General features: G+C 52.6%; 1 protein-coding gene across 2 annotated transcripts; it reads right to left on the bottom strand.

Annotated features, from left to right (window-relative positions):
* Positions 1-340: 340 nt before the first annotated feature.
* ZNF787 (zinc finger protein 787) lies at positions 341-24,504 on the bottom strand. Of its 2 annotated transcripts, none has more exons than XM_049899879.1 (3): positions 24,132-24,504; positions 6,263-6,351; positions 341-2,083 (listed from the first exon to the last, which is right to left on the bottom strand). In XM_049899879.1, exons 2-3 carry the CDS (start codon positions 6,339-6,341, stop codon positions 1,014-1,016), a joined length of 1,149 nt encoding a protein of 382 aa, XP_049755836.1. In that variant the 5' UTR covers positions 6,342-6,351; positions 24,132-24,504; the 3' UTR covers positions 341-1,013. The 2 variants fall into 2 exon arrangements, with proteins under 2 accessions (XP_049755836.1, XP_049755838.1); XM_049899881.1 differs by lacking the exon at positions 24,132-24,504 and adding an exon at positions 2,614-2,768 and having other exon boundaries at positions 6,263-6,352.
* Between the last annotated feature and the right edge of the window lie 1,869 nt (positions 24,505-26,373).

The raw sequence follows: 26,373 nt of genomic DNA, 5'->3' as shown, positions 1-26,373 counted from the left end.
GACAGCTTGATAGCAAAAGGCTTTTTTTGTTTTGTTCTGGATCCCGAGTTACTCTGACTAATCTACTCCAGTTCTATTACCCTGGGCCTGGCCACGCTGTAATTCAGGATACTGGGGTCAGTATGGCCACCCCTCTGTGGCCCGGATCTCACTGCGGGTGGCTCAGTGGGTTACATTTCCAAGAGCTACACAGCCACCCAACAGCCCAATCTACACCTGGTGCAAGCAAGATCACCCTTCTCCACAGATGTCACCCCAGGCCAGGTCACTTCTGCAGCAACTCATGGTGAGGAGCTGGTCTTTTATCCCCTTTCCCAACTCAAGAACCACACAGTGCTGGGACAATTGGATAGTGCCATTTATTGCCCCCGGCCCCCCTTCTCCCACCATGCCCAGGCCAGGGAAGAGACAGTACCCCACTCTTTGTGGGATACATTTGAAGAGGGGGCCGGTTCTGCTTCTTCACTCTTCTGCTACCCCAACCCTGGAGGCGGAGGAGTGACTCAGGCTAGAAAAAACAAGGGGACCCGCAGGGGAGAAAAACATAAGGGGGGAGGATAGGTCAGGGGTGGGTATGATTAAAAGAAAGTCTAAGAGAGAACAGGGGCCCCCCTTCCCCTCTAGGATCCCTCCACACGGAAACAGCTGGGTTCTCTCCGATCCTTGCAGCACCCCTGACGCCGGGAGAAGGAGGGCACACGGTGTCTAGCTTGTGGATTGTTGTCTCTTGATCTCTAGTTTTCTCACACATGGTGTCGACCTCAGGCTCCCAGGCCGAGCACCGGGAAAGGGTAGGCTAGGAGGAGGAGTAGGGCTTGGAGAGGGTGGGCGCAGTCCAAGGGGAGAGGTGAACGTGCCCAAGCACCCCCTCCCCTAGTCCCCATTGCCCACGTGGACAGCTTGGGGGCACAAGGGTGGGCGCCAACACCCTCTGTCCGTCTCCCCTGGGTCTCTGGATCCCTGCCAAGCCCGGGGAGCCCGAGGAGCCTGCCCATGCCCCCGGGCCGCCGCCCCTACCGGGCCTCCCCGCGGCACTCGCCGCACCTCATGCTGTCCTCCTCCTCCTCCTGGTCGCCCTCATCCTCACCGCCTGCGCGGTAAAAGCTCTGTCCGCAGCTGCTGCAGACGGCGGGAGCACCCACAGCGTGGACCCGCTTGTGTCTCCGCAGTGCAGCGCCCTGCACGAAGCCCTCACCACACTCCACGCAGATGTGCGCTGGCTCCTCACCGCCCGCCGCCCCTGGCCCGTCCCCGTGCTGCGCGCGCTGGTGCGCCAGGAGCGCCGCGCCATGCCCAAAGCCCTTGCCGCACTCCAGGCAAACATAGGGCTTCAGAGCCGGGGCACGCCGCGAGCGGGGGCCTGGTGCCCTGGGCCCGGCCTCCATGGCCGCGGCCGCCGCCGCCGCGCCCTCGCCCGGCGCTCCCACCACGATGATGCCCTCGCCGTCGCCCACCGGGATGGCCAGCTCGCCGTCTGCCGCTGCTGCCTCTTCGGGCGCCTTGGCGCGGCGCACACTAGCCGCCAGCACCTTGGCCGCCACGCCAGGCCCGGCCAGCTCCGGATGCAGGCGCAGGTGGCGCGCCAGACTCTTGGGCTGGCTGAAGCCACGGCCACAACGCGGGCACACGAAGGGCTTCAGGCCGCTGTGCGAGCGCCGGTGCTTAGCCAAGCTCTTGCTCTGCGTGAAGCTGCGGCCGCAGTCGGGGCAAGCGTAGGGCTTCTCGCCTGTGTGGATGCGCTGGTGCTGCATGAGGTTGGAGCTCCAGCTGAAGCGCTTGCCGCACTCGGAGCAGGCATACGGCTTCTCACCCGTGTGGATGCGCCGGTGCTGCACCAGGTGCGAGCTCTGCGAGAAGGTCTTGCCGCAGTCGGAGCAAGCGTTGGGCCGCTCGCCCGTATGCGTGCGCTGGTGCCGCGTCAGCTTGGACCAGTGGCTGAAGCTCTTGCCGCACTCGTTACAGATGTAGGGTGCGGGCGGGCGCTGCCGGGGCGGGGGGCCGGCTGCGGGCGCCGCCGGGGGCGGAGACAGCTTGGTCGGGGGCCAGCTAGAGACATCGTCGTCATCCATGATGAGGATGTCCACTGCAAGGCAAGAGGAGCAGAGAAGAGGCGAGTCAGAGGCTGAGCTCAAGACCGACGACCTTCAGTGTGCAAGGGCGGTCGAAGGCCAGGCACTGCCGAGTCTCGAGTCCTGGCTGGTCCACCCGCTATGCGCCTTCCACTGACACCCGTATAACCCAGAACGGTCACAGCACCCACCTCGGAGGGCTGGCACACCCTAAATTCTAAGGCTGGTGGGTTCCAACCACCAACCTGCCGGTTAGCAGCCCAGTGCTTAACCACTGTGCCACCAGGACTCCTCAAACTCTAAGGCAGTACTCATCAAGAGGGGTCCCAACCTGCAGCACCAGCGTCTCTAAGTCTGGGAACTCGTTAGAAATGAGAGTTCTCCGGCCCCACCCCAGACCTACCCAATGGGAAACCCTAGGAGTAGGCCCCCCGGTGACTCTGATTCCAGCTAAAGCTTGAGAACTGCTACTCCAGGGCGGGATCCTTTGGAGGTACAGTTTGTGCTGCAACTACTAACCCAAAGGCTGGCAGCTGGAACCCACCCTGTGGCACCACGAATCTGCCTGGTGATTCTCCTCCCTCAAGATTACAGCCAGGAGTTGGAATCCACAGGTCAGCAATGGGTTTGCGTTGTTTTGTTTTTGCTTTTCTTTTTAGGGGAGGAGCTCTGAGTATTAGAATACAGTCCTTGAACTACCTGGGGCAGAAGAAGACAAAATTCAGGTAGGAAATCAGAAAGGGGGGAACTACTGATGAGGGGGCACAGAGTCTGTTTTGGTGTCAGCACAGATGAAAAAAGGAGGTATAAGAACATCACTTGGAGACAGAGAGAAGATGGAAACACGGAAACTGGGGAACTCTATGTCTGCAGACAGTGAGCCTGGGGTGAAGGGGGACGGCTTGCTTTTCGTCATGAAGTCATCACCACTACCTGATGCATCACAAGTGCTGTGCTCCTGCAGTTAAACATCCTGTTTACAAAGTTGTCAAGAAAGAAAATGTAGTGACAACACACCATGTGATTTACCTACAAACATTACAGTGCCGCAACGAAAATTTTTTTTAAATGTTTAAAGAATATTTACAGTACCCGAGACATGAAGTGACACCTGTGATACACCAGAAACTAAGTTGGACAAGGGTGCTGGGGGAAGGGGGTGTGTGGGCACCCAATCTCACCTCCCAGGGGCTCAGGGACTGCCTGTGGTGTCTAGAATCAGGAAAGAAACCCACAAGAGTGCTGGCAGCTTGAAGGGGCTGCTGCCTCTGGTGCAAGACTTGGAAGTAAGGATGGCATAATGGAGGGATGCTGGGCTGTTTGCTTTTGTTTAAATATGTAAGCCTTGGGCTATTTGAGTTTTCTACATGGGTCTGGTTTACCATACTTTTTTTAAGTTGGTGTTGAACATACACGGCTTTTGGTGACAGTGAGGACTACTCTATGAACTTTCCTGTCAGTCACATATGCATAATTACACAAGTGCTGTGTGTGTGCACAGGTATGGCAGGTGACAGTGTAAACAACTTTACAGACAACAAGGCGTGAAGAGCACAGAAGTGAGGTGTTACAGCACCAGTTTATTACAGAAGAAGCCGGGCCCTTGGGAGCCAGGCACATGCCCCGGACACATGGAGATGAACACACACACACGCAGGCTCACTGTACCACCTCTCTCTCTCTCTCTCTCTCGGGGCCTCTTGCCTGCAGGAGCAGGTGACCATGAGTGGTCAGAGATCAGTGGGGGGTTCACACTGGTCCCAGCCTGAAGGGTTGGGTCGGGCCTCTTCCATCTCAGCACCTGAGGCCCAGCCACCTGACCCGGGCTCTCCAAGGACACTGAGGCTAAGCCACTGGCTGGTGAAGGAGCCACGACCCTTAGTCAGCCTCCACCCGAGCGAACGGTGCCCATGCAGCTCCAGGAAAGGAAGAACAAGCCCCTGCCCCTTCTCCACATGACGGCCACAGAACACTTTCTAAAATAAGGCACACACTGCCTCCCCACCCTCATCGACCCTTCAGAACTACAGGACCTCTGGTGGGAGCAGCTCCAGCCAAGGCTACCTGACCATCTTGGACAGCCTGCTGCCCAGCGGGGAAGACACTTCCAACAGCTTCCAGGACTGGGAGAAGGGAGACTGGGGGTGCTGAACTAAGGGTGCCTGAGACCTGCCTGTACTTTCTAAATGTCTTATAAAGAGAATGAATTAATGGATGACTCATAAAAATAAAAATTAACTTAATGGTTAACATAGATTTTGGAGACAAGTGGGACAACTTCAGCATGGATGGGGTATTAGATGATATTAAGGAATAACTATTTTGTGAGGAGACATCATTTCATAGTTTGATTTGCTTTGTTTTTAAAGTCCTTATCTGTTACAGGAATTCTGGGTGAAATGATACGTTGTCTGGGGTTGTCCTGAAAGCACTCCAGGAAGAACGCAATGAAGACAGACCTGCAAAACGCTGCCAGTCGCTACAGCTGGGTGGTGGGAAATGGGCTCACTATACCACTTTCTATGTACATCTGCGATTTCCATGACAAAAAAGATCTTAAAGTTAATTTTTAAGAAAGTTGGAAGGACAGGGGCACAAGACAGAGGAAGAAGCGGGCTGTAGGCCGAGGGATTAGATGGGGAAGGACAGACAACCCCATCCTCTTGTTCCAAGTGGCTGGCCGCCTGGTGGACAGGGAGGTGTCTGTGTCCCATGGCTTCATGTCCTCATTAAGTGCTGGGCCCTCTAAGGCTCAGTTTCTTCATCTGGAGAACTAAGATGCAGGTCCCTGGGTAGTGCAAACAATTTGCACTCAGCTACTAATCCAAGGGTTGGAGGTTCAAGTCCACTAGGAGGCACTTGGAAGAAAACCCTGTGGAGCACAGCTCTACTCTGACACACGTAAGGTTGCCATGTTTGATTTTTTTTTTTTTTTTTTTTAAGAACCAAGAGAGCCATGGTCCCAGCTTTTGGGAAGGGAACATTCACATTCTTCTGTGGCACCTTAGAAATCAGTGGAAGGGCGGCCAGTATACTTTTAAAGATATATCCCCAGCTTGAGAAGCCCTGGTGGCACAGTGGTTAAGAGCTCAGCTGCTAACCAAAAGGCTGGCAGTTCGAATCCACCAGGCGCTCCTTGGAAACCCTATGGAGCATTTCTACTCTGTCCTATAGGGTCACTATGAGTTGGAATCAACTCCATGGCAACGGGTTTTGGTTTTATCTCCAGCTTAAGTCCAGGACCTCATGACCTTTCTCTTGGGTGACTACAGTGTTCTGCACAGAGAGGGGTTGGCAAGCTAAGGCTCGCCTCCTGCTTTTGTAAATAAAGTTGTATGCGGATATCCGCACGGTCTGGGGCTGCTTTCACACTATGATGGCAGAGTCGCGAGACGACTGAGACCACGTAGCCTGCAATGTGTGCCCTTTCCAGACGAGTCTGTGGATCCTATGCCAATATGGTACCCGGCATGGAGAAGCCCAGCGTTGTTTCTTTGGCACGAGGCCACCCTGCTGTGGAAGCCCCAGCACACAGAGAGCACAGCCTTCGATGAGACGGGGAGATGGAGAGAGGGGAGTCCACGAAGGTGTCAGTGGAGCTGCGAGGTCTTCCAAAAAGTGAATGCCAGGCTGCATGTGGCCCTCAGGTCAGTTTTACTTGATCCCAAATTACGTATTTAAAAAAAAAAAAAAAAAAAGGCTGCCAACACTTAAAAAGCAAAAGACTTTACATAAAATTGCAGACATCCAGTTTTCCTTGGCGCCTGCCCCCCAGCTCCCCCACCCCTGCACACATCTCCATTACCACCCTCGCCCCATGGGCACCCCCTGTCTGAAGTTTCCTGCTACGGAGTCAAGGGGCCACGTTGGACATGGAATGGGACATCCAGGTCACTGGGGGGACAAGGTGCTTTCAACAACAGATACCTACACTGCCTCAGGGCACAAGGAGCAGTGAACCAGACAGGGAAAAGAGTAGCTCCCCAAGGTCTGTCCAAAGGGTGACGGACCAGCCAGCAGGAAGGGCACCTGGAGGGAATGCACGGCCCCTCATCTACAGGTGGGAAGAGGAGCCCTGAGAGGGGACACATGGCCCAGGCCAAGTGGGCAGCACCATAGCCTCTGGAGGAAGGAGAGGTCTGAGAGGCCGGATGCAGGATCAGGCAGGAGCCACCCCAGTGGCAGCCACTCACCTGGGTTTTCATGGCTGGCCATCTGCTGGTCCTCAGAGTCCAGCGGCCCCGGAGACCAGGCCTCCTCCCGCAGCTCCATGTCAGGGTCCCTGTCAGAAGAGAATGAGGGAACAGGGTTGACAGGATATCCAACAGGGCCAAGGCCCCAATATCGGAGCCTCACTGGCCTCCAGACAGTGGCCATGGGGTGTGGCATTTGAGGGCTGATGAGTCAACGGCTGGGAGGGACATCAAGGCCTCCTCCCTCACCAACAACCACGGGGCAGTTTATAGATAGTCTGGGCTCAGTTCCAGCTCTACCACAGACCACCTGCATGGACCAGGGCCATGCCTCAGTTTCCTCAGTGAGACAGATGGTAGCAGTGGTACTAACAGCGACGGCATGCAGGGAGCTCTGATCACAGCCCCACAGCTCCACGTCAGGCCCTCGGAGCAAGGTGACACCTGAGCCATGGCATGAACAGCAGGGCAGGAGCTACATACAGGCAGGGCTGTGCACCAGCACCAGTCCGAGACTTTCAAGTGCAGTATACGTACCGTAAGACAACGGGTCTCTGGGTGGCGCAAACAGTTTGTGCTCAGCTACTAACCTAAAGGTTGGCAGTTCAAATCGACTCAAGGGTACCACAAAAGAAAGGCCTGGTGCTGTTTCCATTAAGATTATAGCCAAGCCTTTGGTGAAGGGAAAGACAACATACAATACAGGGGAACTCAGGACAACTAGACCAAGGCAAAATTATAGATGTTTCCTGTATATACCCAAACACCTTGAGAGACCAAGCTGCTGGGGCTGAGGGCTGGGGATCATGGTCTCAGGGGACATCTAGGTCAACTGGTGTGACACAGTTCATAAAAAAAAAAAATGTTCTACATCCTACTTTAGTGAGTAGTGTCTGGGGTCTTAAAAGCTTTCAAGAGGCCATCTAAGATACATCTATTGGTCCGATCCCGTCCGGAGCAAAGGAGAATGAAGAAAACCGAAGATGCAAGGAAAATATTAGTCCAAAGGGCTAAAGAGCCACACGAACCACAGCCTCCACCAACTTGAACCCAGAACAACTAGATGGTGCCCAGCTTCCACCACCGACTGGGGTCACAATAGAGTGTCCTGGACAAAGTGGGAGAAATATGAAGTACAAAATTCAAATTTACAAAAAAAGATCAGACTTACTGGTCTGACAGAGAACAGAGGACCCTCTGGGACCATGGCCTCTGGCCACGCTGCTAACTCAGAACTGAGGCCACTCCCAAAGCCCACTTTTCAGACGAAGATTAGACAGGCCTATGAAACAAACAATAACACACATGAGGAACATGCTTCTTAGTTCAATCAAGTATTCTAGACCAAATGGACAACAATTGGGCGCCTGCAATAAAGACAAGAAGGCAGGAAGGCACAGGAAAACAGGACTCATGAACACAGTGAACCTGGGGTGGAAAGAGGGAGAGCACTGTCACATTGCAAGGATTGCACAAAACAATTTGTGCATACGTTTTTGAATGAGAAACTAACTTGAACTGTAAACTCTCACCTAAAGCACAATAAAAATTTTTTAAAAAGCATTATTTTTTTAGAAATACATACTAAAATATTTATGAATGAAATGACATTAAGTTGAATAAAATGAAATCATGGTTATAGCGCAGGGGGAAAAAAAAAGATTACAGCCAAGAAAACCATATGGAACAGTTCTACTCTGTTAACACATGGGGCCGCCAACTCAATGGCAATGGGTTATGTGCCAAGAGTCAATCTAAGACCCTATCTAAGACCCTGTTGTTATATGACAAACCAAATTTACACAGTGTTGTATGTCACAAACAGGTATTTTATGATGTCCTGAACTCACACGGGAGCTATATGATGTCATAAACTCACACAGGTGTTACACGACATCATAAGCTCACACAGACACATCTGAGTGAAGAGCCAGATGGGACTAAAGGGGGAGGAGGAGCCTCGGGCAAGCACACAAGTTCTCCAAAGGAGCTCCCCTCATTTTCCTCTAAAGCATGTTAGTCCAGCAGGACTCAGTGGGGTCCAGTTTCTGGCTCCCAGACCATATTAGGGCCCTGGCTGATTTCTCAGAGGTAGATTGCCAGGCCTTTTCTCTGAGGTGCCTCTGGGTGGACTCAGTCCCAACCTTTCGGTTAGCAGCAAAGTACGTAAGCTGTTTGCAATACCGAGGGGCTCTAGGGAGGGGGTGGTGGGGCTGAGGGCAGTGGGGCCTAAGGCCTGGGCCCTAGGAAGCAGCAGCTTCTCCTCAGGGACCTCTAGAGAAGCAGACCAGGAGCAGGTCTGGCAGGGCCTCAGGCACCACCTAGGCCAGGAAAGGACTGCAGGCAGGAGGAGCAAAGCGGAGACTTGGCCTGGCTGACAGCGAACAGACCATTCAGGACGTGGGGCGAGGGCACATGGGAGCATGGCCAAAGGGAACAGAGGCTGAAGCGCAGCTACGTGGCAGCGGGCAGGCACGGGGACTAGCAGCAAGTGGCCAAGCTCTGGGCAGACCCTCAGAGGGGCCGGAGTGGAGGAGGGAGCTCACCCCAGCACAGCGCAGGCCCTGAGAGTATGAGCTAACATGTGCAAGCAGGCTCCAAGCAGTCAGACCACCCTCGTCACCCCTGCCAGTGGCTCCTCTGGCACCCCTGGGCCTGAAGAACTGTGCATGGGATAAAGGCTGACTGGGAGCTGAGAAGAGCAGGCACAGGACCAGCCGAAGAGAGAGGATAGGCACCTGCCTTCATTGGACACTCTCTCCAGTGGCAGAATCACACTGACTCGTCCACCTACCCACCACCTCTGATCTCTTTGCCCTCCTCCCTCTGTCAAATGGGACTAGCGGTCCTGTTCTGGCTAATTACAGGACTGAGAGCAGACTGAAGACTTCTAAAGAGTTGCACCCGCCCACTCTCTGACTCCATCTTTATTGCAGCCTAATGAGAACAACCAGCAAGCTGTTATTATCCCACGCAGGACCAGGGCCACCAAGGGCGCCCAGGGCGAGCCCAAAGGCCCCTTCCACATTGTGGAAGTCCTTCCTCCCAGCCAGTCCCAGCAACCCCCTCCTCCCACAGGCACGGAGCTCTTCAGGGACCAGGCATTGCTCCTGGCACAGAAGAGACCTTGGTGAACAAGTCCCTGCCTGGGGGGCGGTCCCCCGGTGGGTGAGATGGACTGATGACAAACAAGCACACCAATGAAAATGTGATTTCACACAGCAGAAATGTCTGGAAGAAACGACACTCAGGGGAAGGGGGAAAGGAAGGTGCAGAGGAGAGGGAAGGGAAGGGAAAGGAAAGGCAGGAGGGGAGGAGAGGAGGGAGGAAGGGGAAGGGCCGCCAGTTCAGCAGGGAAGTCGGGGCAGATCTCTGAGGGGATCTTTAAAGAGCCACAGGAGGAGCCAGACTGAACAGTGTGTGGCGGGAGCGATGCAGACAGCATGACAGCAAGTGCAAAGGCCCTGGAGTAGACATAGGCTGCAGTCCTGGGAGCGCAGGGAGGTCCTGAGGGGGGGCAGTAGCAAATGGAGGAGGGAACAACAGGAGACGGTTGCGGTGGTGGGGGGTGGGGAGAAGAATGTGAAGTGCAGTAGGTCCTGACACATGTGTGACAGACAGGGAGACTGAGGCTCACAGAGGCAGGTAGGGCTAGACCCTGAGGGCCCCTTGTAGCAACAGCAGTGAGCACGTGAGTAACAGCCATGGTCACAGGGGAGGTGGGGCTTACCCAGCACAGACCATGCCAGGCAGGCACCCAAGTCACTGCAGGGTCTCCCAGGAGATGCGATGGTGCCTGCACCCCTCCCCACCCCCGACACTCCACACCCTCCACACCCCTGCCTGGACCTCTCCTCCTCTAGGTCCTCACCACCACCTCCTTCTAGGCCAGGGTTTGAAAACAGATGTCACCTTCCAACTTCTGCCCTGTTCTCCCCTCCACACCCCTCCCCACTGTGAGGTGACACCCCTTACCCTGCTGCTTTCTCAGTCTGCCTACTTCCTGCACCAGCCCCATGCCAGCATCCCGTCCTGGCACCTGCTGGGTGCCCAGTGCCTGCACAGCGCCTGGCACAGACAGGAGCTCTCTAGGAAAGTAGGCGTGTGGGTGAGTGACCGCACAACTCAACAGATCTGAAAACAGCAGAGACCTGAGAGATAGGCCAAAAAAATGAACCTCAACACTTCCACCCCATCACCCACCCAGTCCCACCAGCCCACTTCAGGAAGTGGCAAAAACCACACAGGAAAGGACAGACAGGCTTCCCTCTGCCCAGTGCGCATTTTCCCCACCCTCCCAGCATGCTAAGAGCTGGGCAGAGAGATTCGGGTTAAATCTGTACAACTCAGGACAAACTTGTACAACTTGGCAGCGATATAGTTGAAAAGTCATGAACAAACACACGTGGCCAGGCCGCTCAACTTCTCCAGTGTAAATCTAAGGGGGAAACCCAAACCTTGGAAAGCACTTCTTATAGAAAATCGTCCATCAAGGCAGCTTTAGAACAGGGGAACCATCGGAAAACACCCACCAGCCCAGGGATGGGAAACAGTTTAAGTAGGCTATGTACAGAAACTATTCCACAAAATGTTGCACCACCATCAGAAATGACAGTGACAATGTGGCCAACGGTGGCCATCTCCTGCTGATAAGATGAAGAGCTATTTGAAATTTCTTCTGTTTATCTTCATTTTCTTAGTTTTCTTTTGTTGTTATTGTTGTTGGGTGTTGTCAATTTTTGACTCACAGTGACCCTATGTGACAGAGTAGAACTGCCCCACAGAGTTTCCTAGGCTGTAATCTTTAAGGGAGCAGACTGCCAGGTCTTTCTCCTGTTGAGCCACTGGGTTAGTTCAGGCTGCCAACCTTCCAGGTAGTAGCCAAGCACTTAACCACTGTGCCACCTGTAAAAAAAAACTGTTGCCGTTGAGTCGATTCCGATTCACAGTGACCCTATAGGACAGCTTACAACTGCCCTGTAGGGTTTCCAAGGAGCGCCTGGTGGATTCGAACTGCTGACCTTTGGTTAGTAACTGTAGTTCTTAACCACTATGCCACCAGAGTTTCCCATTGTGCCACAGGGCTCCTTTTTTTCTTTCTTTCTTATGGTTAACTGATAATTACGTAATAAAAAGTCGAAGCTGTCAAGGATTTCATTCTACTTGGATCAACAATCATGGAAGCAGCAGCCAAGAAATCAAAGAACATACTGCATTGGGCAAATCTACTGCAAAAGGCCTCTTTAAAGTTCTAAAAAGCAAAGATGTCACTTTGATGACTAAGGTGTGCCTGACCCAAGCCAGGCTCTCTTCAATCACTTCAAATGTATGTGAAAGCTGAACAGTGAAACAGACAGAAAAACTGACACATTTGAATTTTGGTACTGGCAAAGAATAATGAATATATACCACAGACTGCCAGGAGAACAAACAAATCTGTCTTGGAGGAAGTACAGGAGAATGGTCCATAGAAGTGAGGATGGTGAGGCTTACTTACTAACTTACTTCAGACACACCATCAGGAAAGACCAACAGCTAGAAAAGGACATCACAGATGGTAAACTGGAGGGTGGGTGAAAATGAGACCCTCAATGAGATGGACTGACACCACAGGTGCAACAAACGGCTCAAAGAGAAGCGAGGATCATGAACTTGGCGCAGGACCAGACAATGTTTTGTTCTATTATACATAATGTTGCCATGAGTTGGAACTCACTCAACAGCAACTAGCAGCAAGTAAGGAAAAAAGGCTAAAAGTTGATTTTTTCTTTTGACAGCTACAAGGACTATAAGAATCCCTGGTGGCGCAGAGGTTAAGCACTTGGCTGATAACCAAAGGTCTGCGGTTCGAACCCACCAGCTCCTCCTCTGGAGAAAGATGGGGCAGTCTGCTTCCGTATAGACTTACATCCTTGGAAACCCCATGGGGCCGTACTACTCTGTCCCTGTGAGTCGAAATTGACTTGACAGCAACAGGTTTGGGTTTACAAGGACTATGTACAAACAGGAAAATCAGGAAAATCGTGGTGTGTTATGAAGGCACAGAGCAGGATACAAAATATTCTGGGCCCTTAGATTGCAACACTGTTAACAACACAAGCCCATAAGGGGAATGCTCAGACACTGCTGACGGGACTGTAGGGCAGTGCTGCCGCTGTAGAAAATGGTCCTGGAAAACAGTCCTGCACGCACTTCCTCGAACACTGAAACACGGAGTGATCATCTGACCTAGGAATTCCACTTCCAGGTATATACCCAAGAGAACTGAAAACACATGTCCACACAAAAACCTGTACACAAACATTTTTGGCAGCATTATCCCTAACAGCCCAAAAGTGAAGATAACTAATCCAAATGCTAAGTGAAAGCAGCCCGACACAAAGGGCCACATACTGTAGAATTCCATTTATGTGAAACGTCCAGAACAGGCAAGTCCATAAAGACAGAGAGTAGATTAACTGTTGCCTGGGGTGGGGCTGGGAACAGAGGGTGACTGCTAATGGGCTCGAGGTTCTCTCTGAGATGATGAAAATGTTCTAGAACCAGATGGGGTGATGGCCACACAACTCTGACAATGTTAAAAATCACTGGAGTGTATACTCAAAAGGGTACATTTTATGGTATTTGAATTATATTCCAATTAAAAAAATAAAATAAGAATGAAAACCATAAAAAAAATTACATTAAAAATAAAAGGGATAGGGAACTACTCCTTGTTTTATGCAAACCAAATTTCCTTGTATGTTCCTCCCAGTCCTATCAAGGTAGCAATAACAGTTAAAAACTGTTATAACTATTCATTACAAACCACATTTATTGTGCAAAAAAACTAAATTAAAAAATTGTATGGGCCCTCTAATTATACCGTAAACATTAAGATGAGGAAAAAAAAAAAAAGCATTAACGAGGCTGAACAGGTAGGATCAGACATAGGGCTCTGCTACCTTCTTTTCTACTCTGTAACTTGTTTGCAAAGTGGTTCTGGAGCCCTGGTGGCGCAGTGGTTAAGAGCCTGGCTACTAACCAAAAGGTTAACAGTTCGAATCCATCAGGTGCTCCAGTTCTACAGTGCCGCTACGAGTCAGAATCAATTTGACAATAAAGGGGTTTTTTTTTTTGGTTTTATACATGCATAGTTGCCCTGGTGGCACAGTGTTTAAGTGCTCAGCTCCTAACCAAAAGGTCGGCAGTTCAAGCCCACTGGCTGCTTTGCAGTAGAAAGATGTGGCAGTCTGTTTCCGTAAAGATTACAACCTTGAGACCCGTATGGGGCAGTTCTACACTGTCCTATAGGGTCAGTCAGAGTCAAAATCCACTCAACAGTGCTTGGTTTTTTTTGTTTTGCCAAGAGGTCACAATGTGTCTCCACGGAAACAACTGACATGTAACTAAATAAAAAGCAGGGATTTCCCAGCTAAGAGCCTTCCCTAGGCCTCCACCCTCATCCCAGTTTCCTGCAAAGAGCAGACAAGGCTTTGGGGCAGAGGGAAAGATGGGTTTGCCTGGGACTCCCCACAGCTCCCCACCCGCCCTCCCACCCTGGGCTCTGCAGCTTCCTAATTCGACCCTCACTGTCTGCATCTACCGAACAGCGAAACCCCAGTGGCCTGCTGTGGGCTGACACCAGAGTACCGTTTGCTCAACAATAATGTCCTGAGAAACCCAGACTTTCTGCAGCCACTGAGGCTGGATGAACCCCTGAAATTGGTGCCCTGAGATCTTTACACCATAAACCAAAAATACCCCTGAAGTCTTCTCTAAACCAAATGATAGGTCATTTAGTAAAGAACGTCTGCTTTGAACATGGTGCTCTTTTGAAGAACTATCTTTACACGATCAAACTGACAACAGCAACTTGAAAGGACAGGAACCCTGGGGGTGGGGGTGCAGTGAGTTCATGTTACCGGAGGAGGAACAACTCAGAAAAGGGTGACAATGGTTGCACAACTCAAAAAATGTAATCAATGTCACTGAATTGTACATGTGGAAATTGTTAGGATGGTGTATGGTTTACTGTGTATACTTTTGAAAACAACAAAACATTAAAAAAAAAAAAAAAAAAGAATGTCCTAAGCGCCCCGGAGCCCCATGGCCCCGAAGATGATAGGGAGGCAATACACATGAAAACAAACATCACTTCCCTGGGTGCCGAGAGGCGGGAAGGAATCCAGCGGGGCAGGGAGCGGAGGGGCCGATCCTGAGCTAGCTTTGTGGGAAAGGGCTCTCTGTGGGGTAGGCCTACCACAAGACGGAAGGAAGCGTGGCGATGAAAGCAGGCGGACCAGGGGTTGCAAACTTCGGCCTGTGTACAGGTCCTGCTGCTACTGCCTTCGGGCTGTCGTGTTGTCAGGGCTAGATGATTTTCGCCTCACAGCAACCCCCTGTGACAGGGTAGAACTGCCCCATAGGTTTCCTCGGCTGGATTAGCAGCTGAGCAACTCATCTTAAACCAGGGCTTCCTGCCTTTGAGCTAAGGGTGGTTTTTATGCATTGAAAGTTACATTTTAAACAATCATATAAATACCTACACGATATCGTCTTGGCTGGTAAAGGCTAAACATTTACTATCTCGCCCTTTCCATACAAAGTCAGCAGACCCTTGACGGTAAGGAACAAGGTGCCAGGATTTGGAGGAAGCTGTCAGCCAGGGGAGACAGACAAAGGCCTTGGGTGGGGATGAATGTGAGGGGCTTGGGCAGGTGAGAAAGGGAAAGGCAGGGTGGTTTCTTGGGCCTGCCACCAGGGCCTTCACTGGAAGGGCCCGGGGCTTGGGGTTAATGCTATGCAGTCACCGTCCTGAAATTCTCGTTAATTTTCTCTCTGAATCTACGTGTGTAAGTGAAGTTTGCTGGGTGGGCCAAAGGCGCACTGGCCAGGGGCTTAGCGCCTTAGCTCACACCTGGTCCTGCCCTCAGCACTCTGTACTACAGGAGCCAGGGTGCAGGGAGGGTGGGCTGGGTACTCGAATCCTGGGCTGAACCGAGCCCCTGAGCACAACTTTTCTCCTGCTTTTGGCATAAATGACCCACACGTTCACTCTGCACTGGCCTGGCAAATCACACAGCCAGCCCTGGAGCAAGATGCAGAGGGGAGAGAGACGATGGGGAGCCGGAGAACAGGGCATGGAAAGCCAGGCAAGGCTTTGGATTATATCACAAACACGGCAGGCAGCCACAGTCTTAAGCAGAACTTTACGAAGGCTTTAAAGAGAGGAGTCTTCCTGCTTTCTGTCTTGTCTTTTCAGGGGGTCCCCTACGTCTAGCATAGGAGCTGGGAGCCAGCGGCACCGCCCTGGGGCAGAGCCTGGTCTTACGCATCTCAATTATACCACACCTCACCCAGAAACAGGGTGAAAGTGGACAGCCCAGCACCAGGCAAAGGGGGGTGTGGTGGATCCTGTCCCTCCTTGCCTGGATCAGAATTTAACACAACTCTCACCACCTTTGGAGTCCCTGGGTGGCACAAACAGTTAAGAGTCTGGCAGCTAACCAAAAGGCGGGAGGTCCAAGTCCACACAGAGACGCCTAGGAAGAAAGGCCCAGAGGTCTACTTCCGAAAAACCAGCCACTGAAAATCCTATGAAGGACAGTTCTACTCTGACACATATGGGTTCACAGTGAGTCAGCATCAACTCTCTGGCAACTGGTTTGGTTTTTGATTTCCTCACCTTAATGGCTAAGCTGAGCCCTGCCAGGAAAGCTGGGCTGCACTACCAGCTGTTTGGTGTGTGACCTTGGGGAAGGGCTTGGCGCCTCTGCCTCAGCTGCCTGCTCTACCAAATGGGGACAATGACAGTTAGGACTTCACGGAGTCCTGTGAGGACTCAAAAAGCAGAGGTCTGTAGGACCGTTCAGCACCCCTTGTCACTTGAAGTCAGCTCTTCCTGGCCCACCCACTCATTCCAACCTGTGCTGGGGCCTCTGATCCTGACGCCGCATGTGGGCACCCCCAACTGCAGTCTCAGGGGTGTGCATGTATACGTACGTGGGGGCCCCTGCCACTCATGGCAGTGAGAGGACACACCCAGATGTTGGAGGAGCCTTTAGGCAAGGACGGCCCCTAGGAGAAAGCCTTGAACCTGCTCTCAAGGAGCCAGCCTGGCTGTGGAATTTGATCACCTCCCAAGCTGAGCGCAAGGGCCCTAGGCCTCTCTTCCAGTGCAGGGCCTCTGCTCAGCAGCCAGCCTTGGATGGAAGCCCCTGGGGCTCTTGGCCTCCACCCTGGCCTCCGTGTTCTCTTCACCCTACTCTGACCTCCAGCCTCAAGGATGAACGGTGCCCTCCCCCAGCCCACCCCAAGCTTGGGCCCTGGAGCAACTCAATTAGCATGCACATCTGATGGCTCTGCTGGCTATTAAATGCTAGACAAATTATTGTTAATATTGTTATTAAGGCCCTACCCACCTCCCCTGGATGCCTGCCACCAATTATCCCCTTTCTTCTGCTGCCAATTTCACCTTCTCCTCCTCGTCTGCTGGTTCAGTACTGACACCTTCCTTCTCAAGGCTGCAGCCTCAGTCTCCCGTCTGCCCACTCCCTCTGCCCTGCCCTGCACCTGTCTCCCTCAGCCCCCTGCTCCATGCCTTGTCTCTCTGCCCACAGCCTCTCCCTGTCCCCTTCTGCCCAACCCCACCCCAGTTTGTCTCCCCACCGCTTTCCTCATCTCTCCCTGTCACTACCTGATCCCACCGCATTTCAGTCACTGCCTCCACCTCCTCGCCTTACCTCCCAAGCAATCTCTACTCTAACCCCACCACTTCATCACTCAGTCAAGACCCCTCTCGGACATTCTGGTCACCAAATCCAGTGGCTATTTTTCAGCCTTAACCCTCCATGTCATCCCTGTTGCAACTTGCAAACACACACATGCACACACATTCATCACATACACATACGCACATCCATGAACACAACATGCACACGTGTGCACACACATACAACAAACACACGTGCACGCATGCCCTGTGCTGCCTCCTCCCTGAAGCCCACCTGCCTAGCCGCCCATGACACAGCCCTCCACAACCCCCCGTTCCTCACTCTCGTCCCTGCTGCTGTGGCCTCCTCTGAGGCCTGCCCACTGTCACCCTCCCTTTCCCCTCAGTTCACACTCCCTGGGGCCGCATTCCCTCCTGTGCTGCCCTGGCTCCCACCTGCCCCTCTGAAGTCCAATCTCCACAGCACAGACCACCACTCTGTTCAAACAACCCAATTAAAACCGGGAAAGGATCTGAATGGGTATTTCTCTGAAGATCTGTAAGTGGCCAGTAAACGCAAGGGAAGAAGCTCAACCTCATTAGCCACCAGGAAAATGCAAATCAAACTGAGGTACCGTCTCACGCTCATTAAGATGGCTACAGCAGCGCAGTTGTTAAGCGCTCGGCCACTAACCCAAAGGTCAGTGGTTCAAACCCACCAGCCACTCTGTGGGAGAAAGATGTGGCAGTTGGCTTCGGTAAAGATTTACAGCCTTGTAAACTCTTTGGGGCAGTTCTATTCTGTCCTATGAGGTCACTATGACTTGGAATTAACTCGACGGCAATGGGTTAGGATGGCTGTAAAGAGGCACTGGTGGTTCAGTAGTAGAATGCTCGCCTTCCACGTGGGAGACCAGAGTTTCTGGCCATCGCACCTCACGTGCAGCCACCACCTATCTCTCAGTGGAGGCTTGTGTTTTGCTATGACGCTGAACAGGTTCCAGCAGAACTTCCAATTGAAGACAGACCAGGAAGAAAGGCCCAGCAATCTACTTCTAAAAATCAGCCCATAAAAACCCTATGGATCACAGCAGTCTACTGTGCAACTGATCATTGAAATGGCAGAGGACCTGGCAGAATTTCACTCCATTGTGTGTGGGGTCACCGTGAGTCAGGGGCTGACTTGGAGGCGGCTAACAACAACAGGATGGCTATAACCCAAAAGTCAGATAATAACAAGTGCTGATGAGGATGTGGAGAAATGGGAACTCTTGTACACTGCTGGTGAGAATGGAAAATGGTGCAGCTGCTGTGGAAACCAGTCTGGCAGTTTCTTAGAAGGTTAAACATAGAGCTACCACGTGACCCAACAATTCCACTCCCAGGTATATACTCAGAAAAAAATAAAAACAGATGTCCACACAAAATCCTGTACACAAATGTCCACAGCAACATTACTTACAGTAGTCAAAAAGTGGACACAACTCACACGTCCATCAAGGGAGATGAATGAGTATACAAAGTGTGGTACATTCTGGAATATTATTCAGCAATAAAAACAAAGTCCTGATACATGCTACAACATGAATGAACCTTGAAAACATGCTAAGTGAAAGAAGGTAGACATAAAACGCTGTATATAACGTAACTCCATTTATACGAAACGCCCAGAATAAGCAAACCCATAGAGACAGAAAAAAGACTAGTGGTTTCCCAGGGCTGGGGGAGAACGGAATGGGCGTTGATCGCCAATAGGTACGGGGTTTCTTCTGGGTGTGATGAGAATGTTCTACAATCCAGTGTGGTAACAGCTGGAATAGCTCTGTGAATACACTGAAAACCACTGAATTGCACACCTTAAATGGGTGAACTGTATGGTACATGAATTATATCTCAATAAAGCTGCTACTAAAAAATAAGTCAGTTTCCTCACTCCCCTGCCTGAATAGCCCCTAGCACACATACATGCTGCACTTAATTTAAAATCTGAGCCCCTCCCCAGACCCTCCAAGCCCAGACCTGGCCCCAGTCCCCTCTCCAGCTCACCTATTCCTCCAGCAGCCCTCGCTCTTTCTGCCCAGGCCTTGACCCTCTCTCCACCTGGTTCTCCACCTGGCTGGCTCCTCACCTTTCAAGGGTCTGCTCGAATGTCACCTCCTTCCAACTGCCTGATGCAGAAGGGCCACCCTCCCCACAATTCAACCCATCTCACACAGCATGGTCATAAGGAGTCCTGGTGGTACAGCAGTTAAACACTTGGCTGCTAACCGAAAGGCTGGCAGTTCGAACCCAGCCACTCCATGGGAAAAAGATGTGGCAGTCTGATTCTGCAAAGATTACAGCCTTGGAAACCCCATAGAGCAGCACTATTCTGTTACAAGAGGTCACCAAGAGTTGGAATCCACTCGACAGCAAAGACTAACACATGGTATGGTTATTTTCTTCCCAGCACTCACCCTCACCTCAGCTCAGCTTCTTTACCTGCGTTCTCAGGGTCTCTGTCAGCTCCTCCCCACATAAGCTCCCTGAGGGCCAGCACCAGGCTTGTCCCGGGCACCCTGGCCCTCACTAGGCCCTCATCGAGGCTAGCATGTGGCCAGTGCCTAGAAGCTACGGTCCCCACTCGATGTCTCTTCTCTTTGGTTCCTCGGCTTCTACAACAGCTGGACATGCCCCAGGAGGCTTGGATGCAACCAGCATGTCTCCAGGGAAATCCTTCTGCTCTCCCTAACCAATTCCCCCAACCCCTTTCTGTGAGCAACTCCAGCCCTCATTCCCAGCAGGGCAGCCCTGGTCAGGCATGCTTGCCTCCAGCCTGGATCTCCAAGCTGGGTAGACCTGACATCTGCCCCATGTCCTGCATCTGTCCACACCCCTTCAACCACTTGACCAGAACCGGACCCTCACGACCTCAGACCTGTTGTTTAAACCTTTGGGGTCTCCCTGGTGACACCAGCTGAGGAAGCAAAGAGAAGCTCTTTGGCAATTCTTCCTGTTTCCTCTATGGTGTTAGTTTTGGTGGATGACATTTTCCTAGAACACCTATAATGCTTCCCGCCGGTTTTCAGGTGTACTAAGACACAGAGAGCTCAGCACAGCAGTCCCCGTGTCTCCAGCTCATCTTGCATCAGTTTTGGTAGATGACATTTCCCTAGAACACCGTCCACCCTCCAAGCAGGTTTTTGTGATCCTCCTCTTCCTCTGTTTCTATGCTGATCTCTCCCTTGTCTCTCTCTCCCTCTCTTTCAGTGCTTTGTCCATCTTTTCCTTCGTTAGGTTACCTAATAATATGTCAGGAGCTGGGCTTCGAACCAGTTCAAAACAGTTCAGACAAGGTTGATGGAAACACAGCAGCACACACGTTGCACGTCGGCTTTTTACTCAAGTAGGAAACAGGCAGTGGCGCCTCGCTCAAAGACAGTGAACAACACTCACTCAAAACAGCGTGGTGGGCTGCCATTTTTTAGCGGGGCACCACTGCCTGTTTCCCACTCAGATAAAAAGTAAAAACCTGACGCACAAGAGGTTTGGCTGCTATGCAACGCATACACTGCCCATGTTTCCGTCAGCCATAACTGAACCATTTTGAAGCCCTGGTTAGGAGCCCTGGTGGTACAGTGGTTAAGCATTCTTCTGCGAACAGAAAGGTCAGCAGTTTGAACCCACCCAGAGGCTCCACTCAAGAAAGACCTGGTGATCTCCTCCCATAAAGATTACAACCTAGGAAACCCTATAGGGCAGTTCTAGTAGGTTATACGAGGTCACTATAACTTGGAACTGACTCAATGGCACCTAACAAGAACAAGGTGAAGAATACCTCCTACAAGAAGCCTTCCCAGACCCATTCCTTCCCTCAGCTCCAACTGCCCTTTCTGGTTAAATGACAGCAGACTGTGTTTACTAATCACATAGTCTCTAATCCCCACAGGGTGAGATGCCAGGAGCACAGCGCCTGGTTAAGGGGCAAGTCCCTCAAGGCAGGCTGCCAGCGTCAAAATTGAGGCCCACCACTGACCAGCCACATGGCTTTGGCAAATTGCTTTCTCTCTGGGTCTCCCCTCATCCTCACAGGGTTACTGTCGAGGATGAATGAGATGTGACACAGGCTGAGTGTTCCATGTGGAGCCAGATGCCTGTTGAGCGTCAGCTAGAACTGCCATCCCTCTACCACAAGTGAGGAAGCCAAGGTTTAGAAAAGTGGCGTGACAAATCCAAAGCCATCCAGCTAAGAAGCAGAAGAGCACAGGAGCAAACCCAAACCTGCTGCACTGCAGAGGCAGTTTCCCTCTCTCCTCTTGGAACACTCAGCACTTTCTCCTCTTAACTTCCATTACTATGGGGGAGTCCCACGTCCTAGAGAGGGGTCCCTGTCTTACTCTCCTCTACAGCGTCACCACAGGGCCCAGCCCCACCTCCCTGGGCACCCACAGCACAGCCGGCACAGCGCCCACTCCCAGGGTACAGGGCCTGGTCCCCACACAGCTAGCACAGACCGTGCACACAGGCATCCTAGGAAACCCACCACTCTCTGACCAGTCTGACCATGAACTTCAAGGCAAGAACCACAACTGATGCATTTCTGGGTCCCCAGCATCACCCATTCCAAGTTTCAGAAGATGGGGGCCAAACAGTACTCGGTGTGAGAGAGAAGCCAGTCTGCAAGCCCAGAGGGACAGAGCAAGAGACAGAGGTAACAACAGAGCCTGGAAAACTCCCCCAGGGACGCCATGACACACCTGAATCCAGGACTGGTTTGGGGGCTCAGTGGCTGTGAGGTGATGGCCCTGTGAAAGGGTGCTGGCACTGTTAGTGTGGCTACCCCGGCCACCCCCACCTCCCCGCCCTGAGGCTGGGTCAGGACCACCCCTCTGTGGCTCACCCAGCCTCCCGTCAACTGATCATAGCACTCATGCCTGGATCCTGACTGTCCCCAAACCTGAACCTGTACCTGGCGTTCCCAGAAATGAGTAGGAGGCTGGGCCTAGGAGTCCCTGGACCAGCCAGCAGCCTGGCATGCGGTGCAGGGTACCCCATCAGACTGGGAGCCCGGAGTCCCCACTCCTGACACATTCAATACCACCTCTGTCCCCCCTTCCCCAGACCCAGCCTCAACCAAAAAAAACCAGTCAGCAGAGGCAGTGGTTCCGCTAAGAACACGTGCACTGGACTCACATGCCAACCTACGTTCTGACCCTGCATGGAACTTGGGCTAGGGTGTGCAACCAGAGCCCCGGTCCATACTCATAAAACAGGGTTGAAGACCTCTGGAGGCTTACAACAGTGAATGACACCGGCATAGGGCCGGGCCTGCTAACCTGCATCTGTCTCCACCTGGGAGCAAGCAGGAGCCTCAGGAGACACGGGTGGATGGAGGACGGGGCTGGGGAGGCCGAGCACCCATGCTCTCAGAGGAGCTCTGAGCATGGGGGCCCTGAGGGCTGTGTGCAGCTGCCTGGTGACCTTGGACAGCAAACCCGGGCTGGGGCAGGCACCTCTTCTGGCCCTACTGCGGGGCACTCACCACCTTGTGCCAGAACCCTGCGTCTCCATGCCAGGACAGAGCATACGTTTGACAGCCTCTTCACGTATTCAGTGACTTACAGGCACTGCAGCCCATTTCGTAGAATGGGGAACTGAGCTGGGAAAGGGGAAGCAGCACGTCTGGGGTCATGGAGCTGGAACAGTCAGAGCCAACCAAACCTCAGAATGCCTGGCTTGGGGGCCCACTCTGCACACTTTATTCCACCTCCTGGAGGTCTGCTCCAGCACCAAAACTAAAGCATGACACACCTTCCCCATCAAATAAGAACCATTATCACTGCTCATCTAAGATTACAAAAACAATGACAGCAGAGGTAGGACTTGACCCCAGGCCTGTCTGCTTCCAGAGCTCTCCACTAATCCACTACAGGGGTCCTCCCACCGACAAGAGAATTTAGATTAGGTAACTTTCTGTTGGAAAAGGGATCAGACATGCATTGGTATCAGTGAAAATCAGGTCCAAATGTTCACCCTGCGGCTAAAGCAGGAAGAACAGAGGAAAACGTACGTTTAGCCAAGAGGCTGAGGGTCTCATAGAGCAGATAAGCCCAGATAAACGGCAAACCCAGGACTAAGCCCAAATGTCTCCCAACAGGATCCCTGGCACTTCCCAACAGAAAACCCGGCAATAACACTGAGAAAACAAACGATGTCACCCCTTTCCAAAACCCTGACCGTCCCCTCTGGAGTTCGCTGGGTCAGCTGTCTCCTCCCTGGAACTACGTATCAAGTTTTTGGCCATCCCGGGTGGTGACTGGGTCCGGATCTGCGTTTCTGCTCCTTGCTTCTGTCCCTGGTGCCCAGCACAGAACCTCGAACTGGACAAGCCCTGTCCACACTCGCCGCTGAGAGCTTGCCCGCGGATTTAAGCAAGGGGCCTTCTCGCATCTTTACAGACTGGGGTGTCTTTGACCGTCCCTCCCAGACCAGGAGTGGCAAATGGAAAATACACGGGCGAGGCCTCAAAACACTGACTGGGCTCCGGCCGCTGTCCTCGCCCGGCCCACAGGCCACGCGACGGCTGACCTTGGCCCGGTCCCTTCCCTCCCCGGGGGCGCGGGAACGGGAATGAATGAGCCTCCAGCCCGGTCGAAGGCCACGCGGTCCGGGGAGACCACCAGCCCTAGGTTCATTTGAAAAGGACCAGTCCGGAGGCACAGGGGCAGAGGCTGCCCCCGCGATACCGCAGTATCCAGTCAGGCCCCACCGGGGCCTCCACTTCCGGCCAAGGCCGGTAGACCGGGTAGGGGGTAACACAGGGGGGCGCCGCAGTGGTGCGCAAGCGCACTCGCCAGGCCGAGCGCGCTCCCCCCCGCCACCGGGCCGCACACGCGCACTCGCGCTCCACAGACCACGCTCTGCGCGCCTGCCCGTCCCCCTCCCCCATGAGACGCCGCTCACAGACTGCCTCGAGCGCACGCTCCCGCCGGCCCCTTGACACGCGCACGCGCACTCAACCGCGCCGCCCGGGACGCGCGCCCACTCACGCCCCCCGGCCGCGCGCACGCGCACTACGCCTGCCCAGTCGCGCTAGCCCTCCCGCCTCCCCCCCCTCAACCGGGAGCCCGGAGGCCCGAAGCGCGCTCCCACCTCGTCCCGAAGGCGCACGCCCCCGCCCTCGCGCCCTCCCCTCACCTCCTCGGGCCCAGGGCCGCCGCGCCGCGCTCCTTCTCCTCTCTCCTCCCTCGCGGATGGTGGCAGCGGCGGCAACGGCGACTCAGACCCTGGGGTCAGGGGGACGGGCGCCCAGGCCGGAAGTGACCGTCCCGGCCGCTTCCGCCCGCGCCGCTCCCCCCACCCCGGCCCCACCGCCCTAGGAATGCAAGCCCGGCGACCCGGCCTGGCCACCTCCTCCCTCCCCCGCCTCAATGGATTGGAGCGGGTGCCTTGAGGAGCCACTTCCGGGTGCATCTAGGACACACGGCCTCCGTCCATGCTCTATGGCGCCTTGCGCCGAGGGGCGCCGGGCCCCGCCCCCTTCCAGGACAGGAGGCGCGGGCTCGGCCCGTTAGGCGGAGACTTCCGGGTGTTGAGGGAGGTGCCCCCCTTCGTCCCGGTGCGCCTCGCGCCTGCGCCTGCGCGGGAAGCTCCGGGCCCGGTGGAGGGGTGGAAATGGGGCCGCTCATGCCACGCCGGGTCCTCCCGTCGTCTCTATCATTGTAACCCCTTCCCTGCCGAGCTTCCTCAACAGCTGCGTGACCAGAGGAGTCCCTTCTCTGACTCGCGACCCGCGTCTCCATCTGTCCCCATCTCCCCCCTCTCAGCTTGTTTCCTCTCTAAAGTAGTAACACGTCGTGCTCCTCCTCGGCTTTTTAGATGCTGTGTGTGTACATTATGTCTGAATGGGCCCTAATCAATAACTTGTTCCCATGTTAGTGCATGGATCCTGATCAATAACCTATTCCCATGTTATTGAGTGGGTCCTGATCAATAACCTAGTTCCATGCCCGTGATCCATAGATCACGAGATACAGAGAGCCCAGGTCACTTAACGAAGTCCCACGGAGAATGGCAGAGCCTGGGTTTGAACACGTGGAGTCTGGCTCCAAATCCTTGTATTTCACCTTGACCACACATACTGCCTCCACTAAAAGAATATTGATCATAGCAGCTAAGAATTCACCTTCTCACCTCATGCTAGACGCTGAGTAAGCACTCGCTGAATGTTGGGTATAGTATTATTGTACAAGACAGATGTTTAAATTATTGTTTACACCATAGTGTCCTCCAAGGCTGGTCCTTCCCCAATTCTCTGCTCTCTCTCACCTAATCTCACCTGAAGGGTAAGATGATTTGTCATTACTATTTATGGTGCAGTAGTTAAGAACTCTACTGCTAACCAAAAGGTTGGTGGTTTGAATCCACCAGACACTCTTTGGAAACCCTATGGGGCAGTTCTACTCGGTCCTATAAGGTCGCTATGAGTCTGAATCGACTTGACGGCAACGCGGTTTATAACTTTTATTATCATCATCGCTGAAACTCAATAAACTTGGGAGTCAAAAAAAAAGTGATCTCAGCTGTCAGCAATTACTTTAAAACAAAAATGAGAACGTAAGTAGGCAGGGAAACTAATGGAAATGAAACAACCAGAATGGAAATATTGAGAGCATTCACACATTATGAAGAATGTAACAAATGTCACTGAACAATTTGTGTAGAAATTGTTGAATGGAACCTAAACTGCTGTGTAAACCTTCACTGAAAACAATAAAATACTAATTAAAAAAAAAAGAATAGGATCTGTATGTCAGTAGTTGTATACCCTGGGCAAATGATTCCAACTTTCTCAACCTCAGTTTCTTATCTGTGAAATGGAAGCGAATAAGCTAATACATGTAAAATTTGCTCAAGCACAACCTCTCAATAAAAATGGTAGCTATTATCATAACTTAGTAGAATTATTTCTACCACTGTGGTGTCTGTACACACTCAAGTCTCAGCATCAATTGTAACATATGCGTTGTTGATTTAATAATACCTTCCAGGAGAAAAATAAAGTACCATATTTAATGTACATGTCAATAGTAATTTGTATCTGTGTCCCACCTTCAGAAATATCAAAAAGATAAATGTTTACATCTTAGAACAGAAGGAATGGAAGCATCAGTTCCTCCTCTGTTATCACCTACCTTAATTCTCCCTGTGCTAGCTATGCAGTAAAACCTTCGAAAGTGGGAACCTGTGTAAGACAGAAGCTTGTCAGAGAAGGAAAACTCAAATATTTTCCATTAGTAGAGAGTGATAGAAAAGTGGTAAGACTGCTTCCTGTCAAAGGTCAAAAAGTTTCGAGACCCAGAGAAACAAGGCAGTCCTGTAGAGTTCTGGTTCTCACAGGTTTCGCTGTATATTTCCACAAAATAAATTATCCCAAAAC

The sequence above is a fragment of the Elephas maximus genome, chromosome 11 (assembly GCF_024166365.1).
Source record: "Elephas maximus indicus isolate mEleMax1 chromosome 11, mEleMax1 primary haplotype, whole genome shotgun sequence".
Classification (NCBI taxonomy): domain Eukaryota; kingdom Metazoa; phylum Chordata; class Mammalia; order Proboscidea; family Elephantidae; genus Elephas; species Elephas maximus.
Note: the sequence above shows the minus strand (reverse complement) of the source record. Positions and strands in the feature narration are given on the sequence as shown.